Source organism: Chiloscyllium plagiosum, chromosome 24 (genome assembly GCF_004010195.1).
Source record: "Chiloscyllium plagiosum isolate BGI_BamShark_2017 chromosome 24, ASM401019v2, whole genome shotgun sequence".
Classification (NCBI taxonomy): Eukaryota; Metazoa; Chordata; class Chondrichthyes; order Orectolobiformes; family Hemiscylliidae; genus Chiloscyllium; species Chiloscyllium plagiosum.
In genome coordinates this window covers 52,320,959-52,338,729 of record NC_057733.1, presented here as the reverse complement: position 1 = coordinate 52,338,729, position 17,771 = coordinate 52,320,959, and the positions used below count along the sequence as shown (strand labels likewise).

At 40.2% G+C, this 17,771-nt stretch overlaps 1 protein-coding gene across 6 annotated transcripts in view; it reads right to left on the bottom strand.

Annotated features, from left to right (window-relative positions):
• Nucleotides 1–17,771, bottom strand: part of crlf3 (cytokine receptor-like factor 3) — an 88,674-nt gene that overhangs the window by 9,943 nt on the left and 60,960 nt on the right. For 5 of the 6 annotated variants that reach the window (XM_043715125.1, XM_043715124.1, XM_043715127.1 and 2 more), the window contains 5 exons: nucleotides 14,397–14,574; nucleotides 12,637–12,859; nucleotides 12,167–12,299; nucleotides 6,780–6,892; nucleotides 1,574–3,654 (listed from right to left, as the gene is read on the bottom strand). In XM_043715125.1, the coding sequence (XP_043571060.1) occupies nucleotides 3,401–3,654; nucleotides 6,780–6,892; nucleotides 12,167–12,299; nucleotides 12,637–12,859; nucleotides 14,397–14,574 (901 nt within the window). In that variant the 3' untranslated portion in view covers nucleotides 1,574–3,400. Of the gene's footprint in view, nucleotides 1–1,573; nucleotides 3,655–6,779; nucleotides 6,893–12,166; nucleotides 12,300–12,636; nucleotides 12,860–14,396; nucleotides 14,575–17,771 lie in introns of those variants that run through there. The other variant, XM_043715128.1, reaches the window with a different exon arrangement.

The following is a 17,771-nucleotide window of genomic DNA, read 5'->3' as shown; positions in this document are numbered from 1 at the left end:
ATGAGGGTATGAAGTTCCCTCCAAATCAGTGAACCAATTTATAACACACCCATTTTTGTTTGTGGTATTGGCTCTCTCTTTCTTAAATTTCACACCGCAATGGGATTGGAAGCCTTGCCTAGCTTTTTTTTAAGGTTTTGGAGCACAAAATTCCCTTTGTTCATTCCTCAACTGTCGTTTTAGTCCCAATTTCTAATCCTTTCCCTAAATGCATATTAATTCCCTTTTCAAATAATAAATTAAGCATATTTAAGCAACCAATATGTTCTGCTTCTTTGGAGAATAAGATTGCCTTTTCTAGCAGTGGGTCTCCATTAATTTTGGCCTTTGGTCAGGCTCAAACTGTAAAGTGGGTGCCTGAAGATAGTGTTGGCAGATTGCAGTGCTGTTTCCCAATTAGCAAGGATATGCCTCTGCTTCCTCCGAACTGTTGCTTGAATACCCAAGAGTTGAACTTAAAAGTGGAGGTCATATGCCCATTTTCTGACTGATTCCTTCTGGTAAATTTTATTAGGGGGTAATAAACTCAAACTCTCAATTTTCCTTAATTGTAAGGCAATTTAATATGTAAATTTGCATCATCTCTTGAATTATCAACAATTTAAGGCTAGAATATATGGAAATTGAAAAATTGTTTTGTATTTATTTTCTAACAGTACCATAACAGTATTTTGAGCATCAGTTATGTTCTCAAATTAACTTGGTAAATTATAATACATCTCTTAAATGCTAAATTTTACATTCAGCCTCTTGTCCTTTGAAATGTTTCATTATCATGACTTGTTATATTCCATCTTGAGTCAATGTAATACAAATGACTAATCTTACTCCACAATGTGCTGTAAATGTCTAGATTTCATTTTCTAACTTGAATACAACAGAACAAGGCCATTTGACCTGTGCTACAAGTTACTTTTTCCTTTGATTTTATTTTATACTTTTACAATTTGAACTCTGCCCAATTTGCCATCTGTCCTGTTTGCCATACAAATTAAGGAAGCATTTGTTTTAACGAGAGACTAAACTTCTTAGAGGCAAAAAAAAACTTTACATTTATCATTTCATAGATGAATGTAGCACAGCACAAATCCAGGTCACTTGGAAATATCACAGTAGTTGCTATGGCAAAATCTTGGAACTCCCTCTAATAGCATTGCTAATACCTACACCAAATGAACTGCATCAGTTCCACCATCACTTCGTAGGGCAGTCTCACTGAATATAAATCTGAACTAGTTATGCCCCTGATCTGGAGTAAAAGATATCCAAGTAACTTTCAGGTATCTCTGAAAAGTGTGTGTAGAAAAATACTTAAGTTCCTTATCGACTAACCCCATGTCCCTAAATTAAATTGCATGCATAACTTATGACCTTGGCTTGCTGACCACTTGCCACTAATATTTTTGTGGTCTCACTGTTTCACCTTAAGCTTGGATCCGTTCTGGTAGTCCAAATACAAAGATGAATTATTAATCACTAACTGAGAAAGCAATATATAATAAGGGAAAAGGCCTGGGAAAACATCTGTGCACAAAATGGGTGTCAGTAGTATACGATCAAACAAGCCTTTCAGTTTTATTAGAAATACTTTTATTACATTGAAGATTAAAGACAAGCAAATTTCACAACTGGAAAGTTGCATAATACCTGGTATGTTCCATTTTTAAAAAGTGGAGGTAAAATAAAATGAGACCCAATCAAACTAGAGATTTCTTTTCAGTGAACAAAACACTTAAAGATTATAGTGAATGGATCAATTGACTGGTACAGCATTGCAGTGAACACATTCTTCCCTTGAGTAATAGCATTGTTTTTATCCCATAATCTTACTGGAGTTGGGGATTTTCTAATCCCCATCTCCATCCAAGATGGATTAGAAGGCAAGTGGTTGCTTCTCAGCTGCTATAGACTAGATTTAAATTGGGATGTTGATCTACACCAACTCACTAAGAATTGGCCCAGCTCAAACATAACATCTTTAAGACTAGCGGTTTAGCACCATGTCGGACCAAACTTAACCAGAGCAATTCAAACCAATACCTGTTAAAGTTTGTATTTAAAGCAGAATGATGGTTTAATTCATTATACTGTGAATTTGTCAATATTAATCTTAAAATATAAAGGACTGTATATAGGCACTTTTAAACAATGATTGTTCTATGGAAAAAATCATGCTTGTATTGATAAAAGGCACTTTAAGTAATTCAAGTTTTAAAACTTAATTGTTTGCAGTGAATGACAAATGCAAAAATATACACATCATGACACAAACTTCCAGACAATTCTGCACCATTACCCATGTTCACATATATTGGAAACAATGATTACCTCCCACCAGTTGATGACAGTAATGGGGCAGGAAAATGTCAATTCTTTAGGTAGTTTGTTGTTTATTTGAACGGAAATCAAGTTGGATAAAATCTGTGGCTTTAAAATTGGAACAAACATACATACATGATACAATTCTCTCTCATTTTACTGGAATGTTTGTTTCCTTTGCTCCTGATATTAAAACATGCAAGCAGCAATTTCATAGTCAGGATGGCTCTCCTCTATATTATTATGATCATGATCTGAATGCTTTAAGCAAAAATAAATTGTATACATTTATTTTAATGTCAGTGACAGGAATGATTACTGGCTGTACATGATTAACATCTTGATCTGAAATACCAAGGCTAAAAATTGATAACTTTATCTAGACCAGGCAGAAGTCTTTTTTTTAAAAAAGAAATGGAGGCTCTAAATGTCTTTCAAGTTAAACTGTACTCATTACTTATCCTGTGACAGTTGAGGAAATTGCTCAAGCTCTATTCAATATTTAAATGTAAAATTAGGCTTAAGTATATAGATCCACTTTAACATGCTGTGAACAGCAGAGCAACATTTAAGGGGACACTGCGGAAGTCCATGAAGGATGCAATTGAAGAATATAAAGTGAAGGGGCATGTGGATTTTCTGTAGTAATGATCGGCTTTTAGTAGAGCTGTATGGAATAAATTGTAACTTGATACTCATCTCACATTACCATTGCTCCACTAGTTTTAAAATGAAGATACAGAACCTTGGTAACGTAGAAAAGTGGCTCATTAGGACAAGTATTTGTCACCTCTCAAATTGCCAATGACAGGCAGGTCATCAAAATTCATCTTGTCAAGAACACAGGTGCTTCGTGCATTACTTTTAGTCTGATTTTGCAAAAGATTTGGCAGGATTGTCAGGACTCTCCATCTTTAATACTGAAGTTCAGTTATGTTTCACTTGTTTTTTAAACAATCACCTTCTGTAACCTTTTCAAATCTTGTTTAAATAATTACTTAAAGCTCAGGGCTTTTCCAATAGCTGAAGCTTCAAGTAAAGGATGATCCTCCCATAGTTGGAAATGAGGATTCACTGGAGTCTAAAATACCAGTACTTTCCAACCTGGATACACAAAGGAACATCCAAAATACAAGGCTTCACAGGGTTGATCAAGCAGCCAGTCAAACACGACTTCTCGATTGCCAGAACTTATGATCATTCTAAGCTTGAAGCTGGCACCATCACTGAAACTGGAACCCAAGTTCACAACTTCCATGTCAAAGGTCACTGATGACCCGGTAGAAACACAGGGCAGCTGATTTGTCATTTCTTTGCCATTTACAAATACAGCCCCTAAAAAAGAAGTTACAGAAGTTATTCAAGTACCAGTTAACAGGTAATAGCAGAATTTATCACCTAACCCAATTTCCCTGGAGGTGATGTAAATATAAGTGACTGATGAATCATTTCACTTAAGTCAGCCACATTACGGTGGCTATGGAATCACAAGTAAAATGGTAGAGTGAATCAGATGGGCTTGGACTACAATCAAATACTTTATTATTAATTAATTGAATTTAAATTCCTTATCTACCATGTTAGGATTTGAAATTGCATCTTATTGATCCAGGCCTCTGGATTATAGGTAGTATAATTAGCATGTTATCACACCCTATTTTTAATTCAATATTAATTCCAGTAGCATTGAGAATTAGAATAAGTGAGTAATTGAACATTTTCTGCCTTTTATCATGCCACACACTTGATATTCAAAATTGGGTTGCTATTACAGTTCATCGCTCAAGAAATCAGTGTCAGAGGCTGTTTATAAAACTAAGGTCACCCCTCAAAGAAAACGAACAGACCCTTCAGCCCTCCAAGCCTGAGCCAATCCAAATCCACTGTCAACTTATCACCCAATTCCTAAGCATCTGTATCCCTCTGCTCCACAAATACTTATGCATATATCCAGACACACCTTAAATGAATCTACCGTGCCTGCCTTGGCAGGCAATGCATTCTAGGCCTCTAATACCCTCTGTAAATTACTTGTCATGAATATCCCCCTTGAACCAGTGACCTCATTTCTGAATCCCTCACCCTGGGGAAAAAGCTCATCTTTATCGACCCTGTGTAGACCTCCAATCAGGTTCCCCCATCAATCTCCTTTTTCTAATGAAAACAATCTCAATCTCTCTTCGTAGCTCGCACCTTCCATACCAGGCACCATCCTCGTACACCTTCTCTGCACCCTCTTCAAAGTGTCCACACCCTTTTGGTAACGTGGCGACCAGAACTGTACACAGTATTCTAAATGCAGCCGAACCAAAATCTTATACTCAATGTGTCCAATGAAGGCAAGCATACCCTCTGCCTTCCTCGACCATTCTATGCACCTGTACAGCCACCTTCAGGGTACAACTGACCTGAACTCCCAGCTCTCTCTGCTCATCAACTTTTCCTGAGGCTCTTCCATTTACAGTCTAGTTTGATCTAGAATTAGACTTACTGAAATCCATCTGCCACTTCTCTGCCCAGCTCTCCAGTCTATCTGTAGTCTCCTGTATTCTTTGACAGTCCCCTATGCTTTCTGCTACTCCACCAATCTTTGTCATCTGCAAACTTACTCATCAGACCACTGCCCTCTTCCAGATCATTTATGTATATTACAACCAACAGTGGCCCCACCACTGATCCCTGTGGAACACCACTGGTCACCTTTCTCCATTGAGAAACTCCCTTCAACTACTACTCTGGCTGTTGCTGAACCAGTTCTTTATCAACCTAGCTAAAACACCATGTGACTGCACTTTGTGCATTAGTTTACCATGGGGAACCTTACCAAATGCCTTATTAAAGTCCATGTATATGACAGCTATAGCCCTTCATCTATCACCTTGGTCACTTAAAGAACTCTAAATTTGTGAGGCACAATCTACCCTGCACAAAACCATGTTGCCTGTCACTGATAAAATCTATTTGTATTTGGAAAATAATGGCCTTATCCCTCAGTACCTTCTCCAGCAACTTTCCCACCACTGATGTCAGGCACTGGTCTATAGTTACCTGGAATATCCAGACTACCCTTCTTGTACAGGGGGACATGAGCAACTCTCCAGTCCTCTGGCACTTCACCTGTGTTAAAGGATACTGCAAAGATATGTCAGGGCCCCAGCTATTTCCTCTCTCGCCTCCCTTAGCAATCTGGGATAGATCCCAACTGGTCCTGGAGATTTGTCCACTTTAATGTCCTTTAGCCGACCCAACACATCTTCCCTCTTTATGTCAACGTGATCCAGAGTGAACAAATGTCTATATCTAATCTGAACATTCATCATGTTCCTCTGTGAACACTGATGCAAAGTAAATCATTGAGAATCTCGCCTTTTTTTAAGATTACATTCCCTACAGTGTAGAAACAGGGCCTTCGGCCCAACAAGTCCACACTGATGCTCTGAAGAGAAACCCACCCAGTTCCATTCACCTGACCTGCACATCTTTGGACTGGGAAGAAACTCGCACAGACACAGGGAGAATGTGCAAACTCTACACAGCCAGTCACCCGAGGCTGGAATCGAACCGAGGATCCTGGCGCTGAGAGGCTGCAGTGCTAACCACAACCACCGCGCCGCCCACTTTCTCAGGTTGGACACAGCCTTCCTTCCTTATCCTTTGGTGGACCAACCCTTTCTCTGGTTCATGAAATGAGAATCCAGAACTAGAGGGCATAGATTTAGGGTGAGATGGGAAAGATTAAAAAAAAAGACCTAAGGGCAACCTTTTTATGCTGAGGATGGTGTGTGTGGAATGGACTGCTCGAGGAAGTGGTGGAGGCGAGTACAAGGGCAATATTTAAAAGGCATCAGGAGTAATATGAATAGAAAGGGTTTGGAGGGATATGGGCCAGGTTGTGGCAGGGGGGACTAGATTGGGTTGGGGTATCTGGTTGCTGTGGATGAATTGGACGGAAGGGTCTGTTCTGTGCTGTACAACTCCTTCGAAATCAAATTACTCCATTAAAAGGCAACTTTTATGCAAAGTTTGTACTTTGTCTAACAAATAAGATAAATAAGCAGTTATGCCTTAAAGATGCTAGTCAAGGGAAGCTGGTGAACTGACCACAGTTCCAGGGGAAATTCCTTTTTGTGGTATTTTCAGAGATCACGAGTGCCATAAGGTGGTCACCAGCCTAGTTTAACATTGCATTCAAATGATCAGACCTTTGTTAATGTATCATTTTCTCAGTATTGTACTTAGGTCAGCAATGGGAAAGTTTAAACTTTACTACCAACTCAAAGCCAACAGCAGCTGTAGGTGCATACCCAGTCTCCACTGAGTTAGCCAATTTCAGCCTGGGAGGGGAGGAGAGGAAAAGTTGCTTCCGAATGTCACAAAGCAACATTGACTGGTGAGGTGTATCATATTGTGCAAAATGGACTCTTAGCCTGACCCACACAAAACATCCCCAGTTTCTTTACCATTTGAGCTGATGCAAACGGCCTTGTCTCTTTGTAAGGAATCACACTCATTCTGTGGCTCAACACACACACCAATACTGTCTCTCTTATCTGGGAGTCCTGTCGCCTCCATTCTGGGAACAAAACAAAGTACAGCCAGTAAAAACATTCTGCTGAATACATAAGTAGCAAGTTAATGCTGAGGAAATAAAAAAACACAACTAACACATTTGAATAGTGCAACTTGCTCATAAATCAAGAAATAAGCTCACAGTATAGAGATGTGGTATAAAAGTCACTAGTTTTTTTGTCACCAAGCATAAACAAGTATAGATTGACAGCTGGTTTATAAACCTGGAAAGTAGCTCAATCTCCAATAACTTTTGTTCACTTACAGGATATGGTTATCACTGGCAAGGCCAATATTTATTGCCCATCTCTAGTTGCCTTTATGATGAGCTCCCTTGTTGAAAAGCTGCAGTTCATGTGGTGTGGGTACATCTGCTGTTTGGAAGGGAATTTTGGGATTTTGACCCACTGGTGAAAGGAAGGAACAGCAATACAATTTCAAAGGACTGTGGGGGACCTGGAGGAGAATTTGAGTTTGTTGGTGTTCCCCTGTCTGTTGCCCTGGGTCTTCCAAGTCACCGGTCCTCTTTAAGGAACCATGAATTACTATTGAGCATCTTATAAATGGTACATTACTGCCATTGTGTGTCAGTAGTGCAGAAAGTGAATATTTGATGGTGCATCAAAGTTTAACAAACTTCAAAATTTACTCACTATTTTGCTTGTCTTGAAGAAGGAACCACCTTTTAATTACTGGAGGCAATAAGGCTGAATCAGCTGCTTTAGAGTGTAAATTAGCCCACATTTCCAGTTTAATGCATTATTAAAAGTACAATGGTGTAACCATTACCTCTAAATTTCAGTTACTCAAAAATATGATTGTGATAGTTTGTGAATACAAAAGGAACAATAATTACAGATTAAGTTCCATTTATCTCTCTCAATTTTGAATTCTTATGCATTGCTATTTAGAGACACCCACCCAGAAACTTATGAGCCTTGAAAGTAAGAATTAAAACTATAATTATTTACATTTGCAATGTCTCAATGTAGAATACCAAATGGACATATAGAATGGTATACACTTAATGAGCAATACAGATGTGGTACTCAGTATAAGTGGGCAACAATTCACAATTCTACAGTATTCCTTATATACAGAGCTTATGTTAAAAGGTGCAGTGAATGGAAAGTTTAAAAGAGGACTTGGAAATTGAAAGACAGTCAAATCTGTTTTGGGGGAGGTTTTTTAAAAGCAGAAAGAGGGAAGAGATGGGACAGGACTGTCATGGTTAAATGAAGGACTCTGTAGCAGAGTGAAGAGCAGAAATGTGGTACTTAAGGGAGTGGGGAGGGGACATGAATTTGCAAAGATTTGTAGCTCAGGTTGAGGTTCTAGATGTAAGTTTGCTCACTGAGCTGGAAGGTTTCTTTTCAGACATTTTGTCACCATACTAAGTAATATCAGCGAGCCCCCAGATGAAGCACTGGTGGCATGGCCCCACTTGGTATTTGCGTTTAGGTTTCCTTGGGTTGGTGATGTCATTTCCTGTTCTTTTTCTTAGTGGCAAATGGGATCCAAGTCAATCTGTTTGTTGATAATGTTCTGGTTGGAATGCCATGTCTCTAGGAATTCACGTGCATGTCTCTGTTTAGCTTGTCAGAGGATGGATGTATTGTCCCAGTCGAAGTGGTGTCCTTCCTCATCTGTATGTAAGGGTACTAGTGAGAGTGGGTCATGTCTTTTTGTGGCTAGTTGATCATGTATCCTGGTAGCTAGTTTTCTGCCTGTTTGTCCAATATAGTGTTTGTTACAGTTCTTGCAAGGTACATTGTAAATGATGCTAGTTTTGCTTGTCCAGCAGAGCGAGCAAACCTACACCCATGAATTTGCAAATGAGACCCAGAATTTAAGCCAAGGCTGCAGGGCCCAGGACTGGAGAGAGAAGCAGCAGAGAATTGCAACACTTGCACTCATGCTTCTGTATCTCTCACCAATGCCATTGCCTTTCTTCAATTTTAAACTGTAATGAGGTGTCCAAATTTTGGATTTCAATAAAAGAATAGCCATGGCTTAGGCAAGTAGTGAAAGAACATCAAGTAGGAATGACACCAAGTCGCAAATATCCTTTTATTAACAACAAAGCTGAATAGTAGAATGCATGGATTGCAATGGCCTGTGCCTAACTCACAATCATAGAAACATACAGCAAATATACAGAAACAGACCCTTTGGTCCAACTCATCCATGCCAACTAGCTATCCTGAACAAATTTAGTCCTATGTGCCAGAACTGGCCCATACCCTTCTAAACCCTTCCTATTCATGTACTCATCCAAATGCCTTTTAAATGTTGTCATTGTACCAGCCTCCACCATTTTCTCTGGCAACTCATTTGATACATGTACAACCCTCTGAATGTTACCCCTTCGAACCCTTTTAAATTCTTCCCTTTGGATTACAACGAGATCTTGATCAGATGGGCCATTAGCTGACAAGTGGCAGATGGAGATTAATTTAGATAAATGTGAGGTGTTGCATTTTGGGAAAGCAAATCTTAGCAGGACTTATACACCTAATGGTAAGGTCCTAGGGAGTGTTGCTGAACAAAGAGACCTTGGAGTGCAGGTTCATAGCTCCTTGAAAGTGGAGTCGCAGGTAGATAGGATAGTGAAGGCGGCGTTTGGTATGCTTTCCTTTATTGGTCAGAGTATTGATTAGAGGAGTTGGGAGGTAGTGCTGTAGCTGTACAGGACATTGGTTAGGCCACTTTTGGAATATTGCGTGGAATTCTGGTCTCCTTCCTATTGGCAGGAGGTTGTGAAACTTGAAGGGGTTCAGAAAAGATTTACAAGGATGTTGCCAGGGTTGGAAAGCTTGAGCTACAGGGAGAAGCTGAACAGGCTGGGGCTGTTTTCCCTAGAGTATCAGAGGCTGAGAGGTGACCTGAGAAAATCATGAGGCGCATGGATAGGGTAAGTGGGCAAAGATCTTTTTCCCCTGGAGTTGGGGAGTCCAGAACTTGAGGGCATAGATTTAGGGTGATAGGGGAAAGATATAAAAGGGACCTAAAAGGGCAACTTTTACATAGAGGGTAGTGCATGTGTAGAATGGGCTGCCAGAGAAAGTGGCAGAGGCTAGTACAATTGCAGCATTTAAAATGCATCTGGATAGGTATATGAATAGGAAGGGTTTGGAGGGATATGGTCCAGGTGCTGGCGGGTGGGTCTAGATGGTCTGATCAGTGGATGAGTTGGACCAAAGGGTCTATTTCCGTGCTGTACATCTCTATGACTCTCACTTTACACCAACACCCTCTAGTTTTAGACCCCCCCCCCCCGCCCCAGGGAAAGACTTTTTCTATTTACCTTATCCTTGCCCCTCAGCCTCCAACACTCCAGGTGAAATAGTCCCAACCCATTTAACCTCTCCTTTTAGCTCCAACTAATACAGGGTGCAGAACAGAGTGTAGTTACAGATTAACTGTGGTGCACTTGGCAACATGGAGCTCTCAAATAGAGGACGGCTTTGAACCAGTGACCTGTGCGTAATGGGCCCTACATGCTCTTGCTGCGCCACTCAGCTATCACAGCATTAAGCCGGGAGTATTAAAGCAACAATTTCTGCACTTTATCCACATCAACTTCATTATTTGTACCATGGACATTAGAGGTAAACAATGAATCTGATGAATAAATATTGGAAAAAAAGTGTGTCTGGTCATTGCTTTAAGAGGAAACTGCTGCGTGCAAATTGGGTAAATCCCTTAATTTTGAATTTAGATGCAGCTTCAGTATCAATTAGGCAGGTGTAATGCTCAATTTTAAAACCAAGAACAAAATGGAAAGGAACATAAATAATTTGCTTTTCTGTAGCACCTTTCATAAGAAAGAGGAACAGGAGCAGGCCATTTGACCCCCTCAAGCCTGGTCCAACATTCAATCAGATAAAGGGCAATTTCCGCAGGCCTCAATGCCCTCAACTCCTTTAAAAGTTTTAAAAAGCCTCTTAAATACACAACTGAGGTACAGAATTCCAGACATTCACTAATCCCTTTCCATCCCAGTTTTAAAACTCGTGTCCCCTTATTTTGTAACTATAGAGGAACCTAGATTATCTGAACACGATGGGCGGGCACTATTTCGTTTGGATAATTGATTATTCAGTTAATCTATTCAATGCCTCTCCTCTGGGCCTCAGTTTTTTTTAAGTTTCCTTTTTCCTCTCTCAGGGTTTGTTTCTGAGCAGACACACTAAAGCAGCATTGAAGCCCCCCCCCCCCATCAGTTCAATGTGATTGACACAGCGAGTACTTGCTTAGTCTCCTGAATGGGGAGCAGACTTAGCAGCAGCACACCATGCACGAGCCCCCTAGCCACCCCCGCAGATTGGATTCCAACAGTAAGACTGCTGCTTCTTTTGGGAGGCGAGTCTCAACACAGCTTGCGTGCACGCACACACAAACTTTTTACAGCAACTTTTTTACTGTCCCATACAGGGCAAAGGTGGAAACTATGTTGGAGAGGTTATCTGGCAAAGGGTGGTTTAGGGTACACCCCTGTGTAGAACTCCAGGGAACGCTGGGGGGTGGGCGGGCTCTCCCATCAATGTACAGGACTGTAAGCCAAGTTCACTTTATTATTATAAACAAAAGACACGATCAGCATTAAAACATCTCTGATGTAATGTTTCTATCAGGATCTGGAGATGATCTTCAGATAATTGATAATCAGATAATAGAGGTTCCTCTGTATTTCCCTATGTCAAGCCCCCTCAGAATCATGTATGTTTTGTGAAGATTATTCATTAGTGTTTAGCCACTTGAATCTCTTGAACTGCCTCAAATGTCAGTGCATTTTTTTTTAAAAAAAAGGTACAGGGACCAAAACTGTACACATTATGCCAGATGAGACCTCACTAACACACTGTACAGTTCTAACCAGACTTCCCTAATGGGCTCTTATCTGCAGTCTGTTTGTAAATTGATTTGTATGCAAGTCAGATCACAATAGGAAAATATAAACTCATGGTTAGGGAATATGAGGAAACATTTGCAATGTCAGATCTTTAATATTAATATACCTGCTGTATGGAATTACATGTTTATGTAGAAACATTTGCAAGTCAGAAATTTGTAACCTGGGGACCGCTTGCATTTAAGAAGCCCTTTGGTGATTTTGCTGAGTGTCCTCAGGCAGTTTGTTTAACATGTTGACTGCTCTTGATCAAACACTACTTGACTTCTAAGCTGGAGTCAGCGCAACACTGGAGCCTATTACACTTAGTACATTTACTGTAAGTGTTTTAAAAATACACAATGGCGGTATAAAAGTACTTACCGAAATGTCAGAGTCTGTCCACTAGTATAAGTGGGCTCCTTGGAATACAACACACCAGATGAAGGAGAATCATTCCGAAGTGCCATGTCCCTACGACTGCTGAGACTAAACCCTTCGCAACCGGTGATCCACTCTATCGAGAAGATTTAATAATAATGAATATGTATTCCTGTCTATTTAACTTTGTCAACTCTCTCAAATAAAAACTTGCCCTTAGTTACCGAGTGTAACTCTACCTCAACACCATTTTTTAAAATATCCTTTTGTTATCCTAAACACTACATGAAGATCTTAGATTAATACCATTTTTGCTGAGTGACTGACCTAAGGCAACTAGCTTTCATAGTCCTTGAGGGTAACCGAAATCAAGAAAGCAAGCAAACCAGCAAGTCACACAGCTGAAAGATCAGAAAGCAAGTATGTCTGGGATGGAGGAATCAAATAGAGAAATCTAGAGAGCACTAACTGACCATGTGCAGTCAGAGTGGTATACCCACTCTGCGGAATACTCCAAGGACTCCACTCCATGCGCCCCTCTCCCCGTGCACAAACACGGAACATGTAGTCAACATTGGGGTCAATGTGCAAAACTACAAATTCAGTATCAGGTCCAATGTAGACATCATCAAATTGACAGGTAGAATTTTTACAGAACTGCAGTCGATACTCTTGTGCCACAAAGTCGTCATCAACCTAAATTAAAGCAGAAGACATCCATTAGCTTCTATCTGCATCATTTACAAGGCCAAAACTCGACAATGAGTAGTAATAACCTCTGGCATTACAGAGAGCCACTGCCACCCAGGTTCAAGTCCCACTTCACCATCACTCCAGACCTCAGATTGATGCTGACCTGAATTTGTATTATGAAGTGCAAACACTTCTCTGAATGAAGTGAAACTGGAAAACCAAATGTTATTAACACTTGAGATTCAGTAGCATTTAAAACTGCAAAATCAAATCTAGACAATTTTGAAACCAAAGACAAAAACTGAAATCAGAACTAAACTAGCCAATGCAGTGAGTGCTTCCAGCATTTTCTGGTTATATATTAATTTAATATTTGTAATCAATACAACTGTTCTCCCTCTGCTGGTAACTTTCAGACATGCCTGTATCAAGCCTGCTAGGGAAGCCACTTAATTCATTTCTTTCCTCTGACGTTTCCTGTCCACTAGTATAAGTGGGCTCCTTAGAAAGGGCATCTCAATGTCTTTGGTTCAGCATGGACAAGATGGGCCGAATCACTACCTTCTGTGCTGTATCATTTCTATGGTTTTAACATTCATGCATCATTCAGTTAAGTTATAAAACACATGCAGAATTCTTTTGAGGGTGGGAAGAGGGCAGATGGGAAAAAATTCTTTGCTCAAATCAAGGCAATCCTGGTCAAAGAGAATGGGAGTTAGGACAAGGATCAACCTTCTCTATCCTCCATGCATTCATTATCTTTCAATCTCAGCCTCCGGAAACAACCATGTAAATGTTCCCATCATCTTTGATTGTCCAGTCCCCAAGGGAAATTGACAAATCAGAGTCTGCCTGGAATGGAATACTGAGCAAACAAATCATTGTTGTACTAGTCAGCTGCCTGTTCAAAATGGATGTCAACAAGCAGCTACTCAGCATTCAACCCATGGTGTTCAGGAAGCATGATTGACGAGTGATCAAATAAAGGGTACAGAGGGAGAAGAGATTAAGGTGAGGGGATGGCATAATATACGTGAACGAACACATTGAGAATCCAATTTCATTCTGTTCCATGTCCTGTTAAAATTCAGGACAAATGCACTGATATAGGTATTCACCAGGGTTTCAGCTCCATGAGACAGGCTCAACAGCATGAGAAAATAGAGGCATGATAATAGTCACAAAAGGGCAGGAATGGAACAACAAATCCACCACAGGATCTTGCTGCCCATTCTGCCATGAGTTAACTGAATGGATGAATAGGCTCATGGAGCTATTTGGCCTACTCCTGTTCTACGTGGCAGCCTTTCTCATAAGATTAACAGCCTTTGGGTTTACTCTGAAATCACCTTGAAGTTTTAGTCCCATTTCACATGAATGTAGTTGCCCCTACACTTTTTTTTTCTATTAACTTGGTAATGGACAGTGTTAATGTTGGCGGTTGGGGGAGCAAGAGAGACAAGTGTTGGGAGAAAGGGAAAAAGGAAGACATCTCTCCATCCAGGATCCACATTCAGTTCTATTTTGGAGATATTCTCACCTTGCACCATCGCACAAGAATCCCTCCAGGCCTTTCAGTCAGTTCGTCTATCTGAACAGGAGGGCGAGATGCGATTGCTCCATGGCTAAAGATTCGGTCCTTGACAAAACTGAACAAGCTTTCATCTAACTGAGCTGATAAACATGGTACTTCCACCAATGAAGGGACTTCTGGCAAACTGAATTGAAAAGGAACATTTCAGTAAACACAGACCAGGGCTGCAGAAAATAGGACGTGTTTGATGTTGAATGCTTTTCTTCCCAAAACCCCTCCAGTATCTCCAAACTACATCTTTCCATTTGAGCACATCTGGTCTTAATTTCCAACAGCTCTTTACATATGTTAATGTAACTCAAATTAATGTAACAGGAGTTTAATAGTTATCCTGCTGGACCTGGATTAATGATCTGAAGATGTTGGTTTAAAACAGCACATGACTGGGTAACTTAAATTCAGTTAATAAGTACATGAAGAAATACAAATAGATTATTTTTAGATTTTAAAAGGCAAAGGGTATGAGAAGAGAGCAGAAATATAGTATTGAGGTAGACAATCAGCCATGATCATGCTGAATGGTTCTTTAAGCCTTCTCCATCAAATAGCCTACTCCTAGTTCACAGTTGAATCAAAAAGCTAATAATAGGTACGGTGACCATGAATTATTGGATCATCATAATAAACCAACTGGATGATGTGCTAGGAGAAAGTGAGGACTGCAACTCTGATCTCCAGCATCTGTCAAGTGTAGTGGTATAAAAGCACAGGTCATGCAGCTTTTCGGATGCTGCCTGACCTGTAGTGGTATACAGCGCCACACTTTGCGACTCTGGATGATATACTAAACAGGTTAACAAATGAAACAAAAACAGAAGTTGCTGGAAAAGCTCAGCAGGTCTGACAACATTTGCTGCCAGACCTGCTGAGCTTTTCCAGCAATTCCTGTTTTTTTTTCTGATTTACAGCATCCACAGTTCTTTGTTTTATTTAGGTTAACGAATGGGGGCTTTATGGGTTGAGCTTAAAAATAAAAAATAGGCAGTCACACAACTAGGAGTACACACCCCTAAATAATGAAGGGGAGAAATAGAAGAACACATCCTGACAAATTTCTGCTTGTAGGAATAAGAGGGCAATGATAGTAGGCGACTAACTATCTCAACAACTGGTTTTCAAACAATATAAGGGAAATTGAAGTGAAAAATTCATGTACTGTGTCCAGGAAAGTTTATTAAGCAATATATGACAAGTCTAACGAAAGGAGATGCAATTCTGGATTTAGTTGTGGGAAATGAAGATGGACAAGTGGATGAAATGATTGTGTGTGACCATAATTTGGTTAGTCCTAATATTATTACTGAAAAGAGGACAGATAAATTCAGAGTTAAAGTTTTCAATGGGGGGAGAAGGCAAATTTTACAGAAGAGAGGTGATTTGGTTGAGGTGGACCAGACAGGACTGCGAAAGGAAAAACAAGTGGAAGGCACTAAAACATGAGATCCATGTGGTACAAGCATGACTCTCCAAAAATAAGAATAGTACTGCCAAATCTTGAGCACCCTGGTTGTCTAGAAAAATACAGGGGAAGATTAAACAAAAAAAGCAAGTGCACAATAGTCTTGAAACAGTACACATAGCTGAAAGGAGCATAAAAAGTACAGGGATCAAGTTAAAAAGAAATAAGGGAATCAAAGAGAGCATAAAAAAAATTAGCAAGCAACACAAAGGAAAACCCAAAAATGCTTGACAGCATATAAAAAGCAAAGGGATCGTTGAGGAAAAGGTGGGACCTATCAGAGATGAAAGGAACTTGTGTGAAAGTGCAGAGGATATGGGAAGAATTCTTTGTCTCTGTATTCACAAAGGAAAGGAATGATGTGGATAAAGTAATCCAAAAAGATTACTTCTGGTGTGAAACATTGTTCAAAATAATCATAATGAGATTAGACTTAATCATAATGAGATTAAGTGTTAGACATGAATTCCTTGAAAGTGGATAAGTAACCAGGACCAGATGGAACCTTCCCAAGGATACTGAAGGAATTCAAGGAGGAAATAGCAGATGCTCTAAGGATTATTCTCTAATCTTCACCAGACACAGGTGAGATGCCAGATGCATGGAAGAATGCAAATGTGGTTCCGTTGTTTAGAAAGGGTACAAAGGAAATGCCAAACAATTAAGGCCAGTTAGTCTTACTTTGGAGGTGGGGAAATTGTTACAATCAATTCTGATAGATCACATAAAATGACATTTAAAAGCATGGACTAGTCAGTATGGCCTTGTTAAGGGAAGGTCATATCTTAAACATTTGACTGAATTCTTTGAGAAAGTGACAAGGAGGATTGATGAGAGTAGTGCAATGGATGTGGGCGGCACGGTGGTACAGTGGTTAGCACTGCTGCCTCACAGTGCTAGAGACCCGGGTTCAATTCCCGCCTCAGGCGACTGACTGTATGGGGTTTGCACGTTCTCCCCGTGTCTGTGTGGGGTTTCCTCTGGGTGCTCCGGTTTCCTCCCACAGTCCAAAGATGTGCAGGTCAGGTGAATTGACCATGCTAAATTGCCTGTAGTGTTAGGTAAGGGGTAAATGTAGGGATATGGTTGGGTTGCGCTTCGGCGGGGCGGTGTGGACTTGTTGGGCCGAAGGGCCTGTTTCCACACTAAGTAATCTAATCTAAGTTGTTGTCTACTGGGATTCTAGTAAGGCATTTGACAAGGTCCCACAAGACAGACTGGTCAAAAAAGTAAAATCCTATGTAATACAGGGTAATGTACTGAATTGGATCCAAGTTGACTTAGTAATGAAAACCAAGAACAACCATTTGATGGCTGCCTTCCAGCATGGAAAGCTGTTTCATATGATGTTCCACAGGGCTCATATTGGGACTCCTACTTTTGTAGTATACATTAATGATTTGGACTTGAACATGGGGGTACAATTGGAAATTTGCAGATGACTGAAAGTGGCTGTGTTGTGGATAGTGTAGAGGATAGCAGTAAGCTCCAAAATGTCATGGTTGGTTTGGTGGAGTGGGCAGGGAAGTGACAGATGGAGTTTAATTCTGATAAATGTGAGGTAATACATTTGGGGAGGCCAAACGGTAGAAGAGAATACATAATAAGGGGCAATATATCCAAAACGGAAGATGGAGGGAGAGAGAGAGAGAGAGAGAGAGAGAGAGAGTGATCTTAGCGAGCAAGTGCATAGGTTCCTATAGGTAGCAATACAGGTAGGTAAGAATGTAAAGGTGGCATTCGGAATGGTCTCCTGTATTATGTACGTCTGCCAATGAAGAAGTACAAATAATGATGAAAATTGTACAAGACACTGGCCACACCACAACTGAAGTATTGTACACAGTCTGGTCACCACACTA